General features: G+C 45.3%; 1 protein-coding gene across 4 annotated transcripts in view; it reads left to right on the top strand.

Annotated features, from left to right (window-relative positions):
* The window catches only part of LOC123789865 (fibrous sheath-interacting protein 2-like), a 76463-nt gene extending 70454 nt beyond the window's left edge, over positions 1–6009 (top strand). For 3 of the 4 annotated variants that reach the window (XM_087859906.1, XM_087859907.1, XM_087859908.1), the window contains one exon: positions 5795–5906. In XM_087859906.1, the coding sequence (XP_087716032.1) occupies positions 5795–5801 (7 nt within the window). In that variant the 3' untranslated portion in view covers positions 5802–5906. Of the gene's footprint in view, positions 1–361; positions 405–3602; positions 3671–5794 lie in introns of all 4 variants that reach the window. The other variant, XM_087859909.1, reaches the window with a different exon arrangement.
* The last annotated feature ends 359 nt before the right edge of the window (positions 6010–6368 follow it).

A 6368-nucleotide genomic window follows, 5' to 3' on the forward strand; every position in this document is an offset into this window, starting at 1 on the left:
AACCAGAGAGCTGTAGGGGTCCTTAGAAATCACCCACGGCCTAATTTCTCATTTTAAAGATGAACAAAGAAGCCCCCAGAGTTTGAGTGGCTGAGCAAGGACGTGTAAGCTAGTGGCAAAGCCTGCCTTTCCTGATGTTCTGGCTGGTGCTCTTTCTACCACATCATCTTGCATCATCTTTCCCAGTTTGGGAGTAAAGAGCCAAGACCTGTGCCTAGAATTCTAGGGATCTCACCTCTTCAGCGTTTTCTGTTTGCCTAATTTCTGCAGTTCTTTGCTAAAACCACTGAGATAAATTTTGTGCCAAAATTTGTATATGACTCTGAAATAACTGTTTTCCAATATTGTATTTTGACCACAGAAAGTTTTAAATATCCAGATCTGGAGAATGCAAGCAGTATTAAGGTAAATATTTTTCACTGGCCCCTCATTGTGAGCTAGTGAAGCCCCCACAGAAATAAGGGACTCCCTTAAAATAAGGGACTGCTTGTGTGTTGTGCTTTGAGGGGCGTCAGGAAGCATTTCCTTCTTCACACCTTCCCTGCATACAAATCTCTCCCAGCGGGGGCCAACCCCTGGTGCCTGAAAAGCCCTTCATCGAAATCCTCACATTTGGGTTAAATTATTGTCCTTATGCAAATGCACAGGGTAAGCCACAGCCCCCTTAGCACCTTAGAACAATGCCACTCAGTTTGGTTCCTGTAGCCTCTAGAGAAAAGTTGAATAGAAGTGACTCACAGTGCACTCCCAGGTAGGCCCAGGCAAGGGACCTGGTGAGGGTAGAGAGAGAACAGATGCTTCGAAGAGGAAGGGGTGCTGCTTAAGGGAAATGAGTGCTGATTCCAACTACTTCCCAATGTCCCTGAGCACTGACCCTTCATAGGCAGCTTTCCAAAAGTCTGGCTGACTCCTCAGTGTGATCCCAAGAAATTCCCCTCCCATAAGACGCTCTTAGGAAGTTTCCAATAATGGCTGAAGCCATAGATCCGCCTGGATCCTCTTCTCTGTTTTGTATCACTTTTGCTTTCCTCTAGGTTTACTCTAACCGCTCCCCAGTGTGCGCGTACACACACCCTCTCATACACCTCTTGTTAGTTTTCCAGACACTTCTCATTTAGCAATACTAACATCTATTTAACAACCTCAAGCATCACTTAAAGGCCAGTCTGGAGGCCTGCTGACAGGCTTTTCCATTGCCAAGCTGATTTCCTGGCTCATCGTGACTCTTCTTGCTGATTGTCCTCACTTGCTGAGTTTTTGCCCATTGTAAAATTATAGTTAAAGGCCTGATCCATTAAGACACTCAGCATTCTTTATCGAGTAGCACAGAAATTCCTGCTTGTATTCAGCTCCAGGTAAACGTTAGTCACTGTACACATGAATACATACACTCTCCAGTGTCTGACACGGGAAAAGAAGCCATCATGTTTTCCTTAATGCCAAAGTCCTTACCATCATCTACAGGGCTCTATATGAGCTGCCCACCCTCTCTCTTCCCAACCCCCATTTCCCGTTTGTCACTCTGTTTCCCCTCTGTCCACTCACTGTCACTCCTCCAGCCACACTGGCTTCCTTACTGCTCCCCTAAAATGCCAAGCATACTCTCACCTCAGGGCCATTGCCTTGCTCTTCCTTTGCCAGGGACACGCTAACCCCAGATAGCTGTGTGTCTTCCTCCCCATCTCCTTCCAGTCTTTGCTCAAGTCACCATCTCTGTGAGGCCTTCCCTGACCATGCCATGTAAGATGGAAACACACACACTATCCTCCCTTACCCTGCTTTATTTTTCTTCATAGCACTTAAGTCACTATTCAGTCAATCATTCATTCATTTAACAATTTTTTATCAAGTGCCTACTATGTGCCAGGCACTGGAAATTCAGTAGTAAAGAAAGCAGATAAATATTCCTGCCCTCATCCTCTGGTAGACTTTATATTCACTTGAATATAAGCTTCATGATGGCAAGGGCTTTGTTTTGTTTAGAACTGTACACCCAGCACCTAACACGGGACTAAAATATGGTAGATGCCCAACAAACATGTTTTTGAAAGAACAGCCTTAGCCATCAGAGCCAAATGTAGTCTCCTTGTTGGGAGTTCCCTAGCCCTCTCCCCATCAGTCAGATGTATAGCCATATTTGGGAACTACTACACAGATCCTGGCTGCACACTGGAATCATCTGGCAAACTTTTTTTTTTTAAGATTTTTTTTTAAAGATTTTATTTATTCATTTAACAGAGACAGCCAGCGAGAGAGGGAACACAATCGGGGGAGTGGGAGAGGAAGAAGCAGGCTCCCAGCGGAGGAGCCTGATGTGGGGCTCGATCCCATAATGCCGGGATCACGCCCTGAGCTGAAGGCAGACGCTTAACCGCTGTGCCACCCAGGCGCCCCCCCCCATCTGGCAAACCTTTAAAACTGATTCCCAGGCCCCACCCCCAGAGATTCTGATTGGTCTGGGTTGCAGCCTAGGCCTTGGGAGTTCTAAAGGCTGCCCAGGTGATTTTAATGTATAGGCAACATTGCAAACCATTGACTTAACCTACTGCTGTCAGGCCATTCAGGAGCATCTGCACCACGCCCCCACCTTCCTTTAGCTCAGGAGCGCTCTGCCTGGCTACACATTGGAGTCACCCGGGCAATTTAGAAAACAGATAAATGCTGGCCCCACCCTCAGGGGATCCTGTTCAATTAGGGTGGGGCCAAAACATGCCTATTTTTAATATTTATCCAGATGCTTCTCTTGTGCCGCTAGTGTTGAGAACCAGTTCCTTAGATTGTCCCTCTCCCAGTTGATCCCTTTAAATATCCTATTTCGCAATGTCTTAATCCGTAAGCTGCCTCAAATCCTCTTAGAAGAATTAGAGTCAAACTGTTACAATAATACTCTGCCCTCCACACCATCTGTACAAAACACAACTTCTCTCATCTTGCATGAATTTATGCCTCAGTTCATGGATTTGCCACTTCCTTTTAAACTACCACCACCATGGAGTGGTACCCTGCAGCCTGGCCACCTCCGCCAGCCTATTTCATGCCCTTCTGTGATCAGGCCACGTCTGCATCCCAGGCGGTGATGAAGGTCCATACAGCAGAGCCAGCATCTGAGCCACTGTGCCTGCCCTACCATCTCCATGCTCCACACCTCACAATTGTTAAGAACTATTTAAAGGGAGATTGGGGTAGTGAATTGGACATCCCTTTTCCCCTTTCTCCCCTAAAGACCCCCCCATCATTATCTTCTCTCAGAGAAGCATCTAAAACATGTCATTTATTCCAAGCCCCAGGAGGGAGGGGGCATGCATGGGTTGCATTTTTTGCAACCTGGGACACTTGAGCCCTTGAAATGCTCCTATAGGGGCAGTGCATGTCCAAGCCTGCGGCCAATCCTGGGTGTCATAATTCCAAGAATTATGAGGAGTCACACCTAGGAACAGCCGAGATCCCAGAGAATAATTCTTTGAGACTGCAGAGCGCCAGCACTGGGCTATACAAATGCCACATGGTTGTGCTTTGTCCCTCGAGGGTCTCTAGGTACTTCTGGTGTTCGCTGTCCAACAAAGGACAGAGGCTTAAACTACTATTTCACCTCTGTCTTGGCCGTTTATCACCCTCTATCAACGTGAAAGTGCTCTGGCCAGCCTGTATTCTTCAAATGATGGCGTTTCAGGTACAACATATTTATCATTTTCTAATAAAGCTCTCAATGATGTCATTCTAAATATATACACTCCCCCTGCAGTGAGTGGCTCCTGCCTTGCACAGTCCCCCGCCACCAATATGGGGTTGAAATAATACCACTTACTATGTATATAGATTGTGATTTGTGAGTTGTTATGCAGTTCTCAATTGAACCTCCCAGCAAAGGGGTGACAGTTCCAGGCAGTAATATTTATCACGTGTCAGCTACGTACCAGGCATCTGTCAGCTAAGTGCTTTTCTCATATCCACCCTGTGAAGCACCATGTCCCAGAGCAGTGTCCCAAAGTGTTGTTCAGTGACAGCTTGCTTGCGTCAGGATCATCCAGGATGCTTATTAGCCATGCAGAATCCTGGCCCCTCCCCAGTGCTGCCCAGTTTTTATCTCTGGGAAATGGGATCCAGGCATCTGCATTCTTAACAAGATCCTCAAATTGCAAAAACAAAGCTTCATTTTTCCTTTCCAGTGAGATTTCCAGAATATGGCCTTGTAGCGTGTGCCTCAATCCTATAACTAGAAGTCGTTGGCTTGCTTTTTCAGACTACAGATCTTTCCATTCAAGCCTTTGTCTTTGCCTCTGCAGATTTTGACTTTTTCCTGATTAATTTCTAGGTTGTTCTTATTTTGTCAACTACTAGCACATTCCAGTACTGCATTATTAATTTGAAAAGCTAAAATTTTCCCCCTTATTTGTCTCCTACCTTACTTTCAATCATAGATTCTTGAGGGACGCCTGGGTGGCTCAGTTGTTGAGCGTCTGCCTTCGGCTCAGGGCATGATGCCAGAGTCCTGGGATCGAGCCCCATATTGGGCTCCTCCGCTGGGAGCCTGCTTCTTCCTGTCCCACTCCCCCTGCTTGTGTTCCCTCTCTCGCTGGCTGTCTCTCTCTCTGTCAAATAAATAAATAAAATCTTTTAAAAAAATCATAGATTCTTGAGATTCCCAAGGTTATATTGCTGGAGAAGATTAAAAGCTAGGTAACTGCAAAAGCTAGAGGAGAAATTTGTCGTTTACTGGAAACAAGAAAGTATGTGCTTTATTGCCCTGTATCTTTTCATGACATCCTGTCATGATGCATCAGCAACACAGATAAATGCTCATTTCTGTCCTTACACATACAGTAATCATTCTGTTAACATAAACTAGGATATGATTTGCACAAAACAAGTGGTGCAGAAAAAATGGGTCCAAATGGAGACTCTTACTGGCCACACAAGTCCTATATAGCTCACACAACAAACAGATCATTTGGGGTCAGTCAACTGAAAATTTATCCAAAGTGAGTCAGAAATGATAATCTTTTTTTAAAGCACTGCTGTTTTTACCTGGATGTTCTGAAACGGATGTCCACACTGCTAAGAATTGGAAGTTACCTTTTCATGTGGAATCCGCTCCTCAGGCTGTTTTGGATAGTTATCTGATGGCATGAGGGAGAAGGTACTGCTGAGCTGGCTCGAGAAGCATCAGGGTGCAGGGAGTACAGAGCTGCACACCACAGCCTGGGCTCTAGTGCCAACTTGGCCACCTTCCGACCTCATCTAAAGTCAGTAAGGTCCTCTGAGACAAAGCATCTGGCCTCACTGAATATCCCTGCCTTGCTTCCCAGGGGTGTCAGAAGGAGCAAATAGTGTGTTATCATGATGAGCACTGAGTCATGTGTAGAATTGTTGAATCACTATGCTGTACACCTGAAACTCACATGCCACTGTATATTAGCTACACTGGAATGAAAATTAAAAACTTAAAAAAAGGGGGCGTCGGGGTGGCTCAGTCGGTGAAGCGTCTGCCTTCGGCTCAGGTCTTGACCCCAGGTTCCCGGGGAATCGAGCCCCTCATCACAACGGGTTCCCCACTCAGTGGGGAGTCTACTTCTCCCTCTGACCCCTCCCCCCGATCATGCTTTCACTCTCTCTCTCAAATGAATAAAATCTTTTTTTAAAACTTTTAAAAAAGACTCTTTGTGAAAGCACTTTAAAACTCAAAAGTTATTATATAAATGCTTCTTTCTGAATCCTAAATCATCAACCCCCAGCCTGACAGCTTTAATTAGAAAGTTCAATAAATGACCAGATTTCTCTCTTGGTTTGTTCACAGATGCTGATAAGCCCAGTACTTCCAAACAGGGGTCTGAAATGATGAAGAAGGTATCATCAGCTCTGTCCAAAGTGTTTTCAAGATCTAATGCCAATGTTTCCAAATCTTCCTCACCCTCCCCCCGCCCTCACCAGGACAGAAGCTGAGGCTGCAACACCTAACATCAATAAGGCTGCAACACCTGACCTTCCTCAAAAAAAATAAATGGCTTTTGAAACATGACATTGTGTCCTACACACGGATTCTTATAAATACTTTTAAATTCTCATAAGAGCAAAGAATGTACAAAAGGCAGCTGGAGAAAAGAAGGGTTTGATAAATGCTTCTGATAGGCATTTTGGCACAAAAAGAGGGACTGTGCCTCCCATCGAGATAATCTGTGGGATTCATTCTCTGCTCTTGAGGGCACTGAAGCCTTGCTGGGAAGATAAAACTAACTTAAAAGCAAAAGTGTGACACCAGTAAGAGTGAGTTATCATGTATTTTGTGTTCTCTAGGAGCTCAAAGAAGGGACTCATGGTTGTGAGCTGGAGTGGTCAGTATGAGTTTCCTGGAGTAACTGGAATTGAGGCAA

Source organism: Ursus americanus, chromosome X, assembly GCF_024610735.1.
Source record: "Ursus americanus isolate L20-20 chromosome X, mUrsAme1.1.p, whole genome shotgun sequence".
NCBI classification, from domain to species: domain Eukaryota; kingdom Metazoa; phylum Chordata; class Mammalia; order Carnivora; family Ursidae; genus Ursus; species Ursus americanus.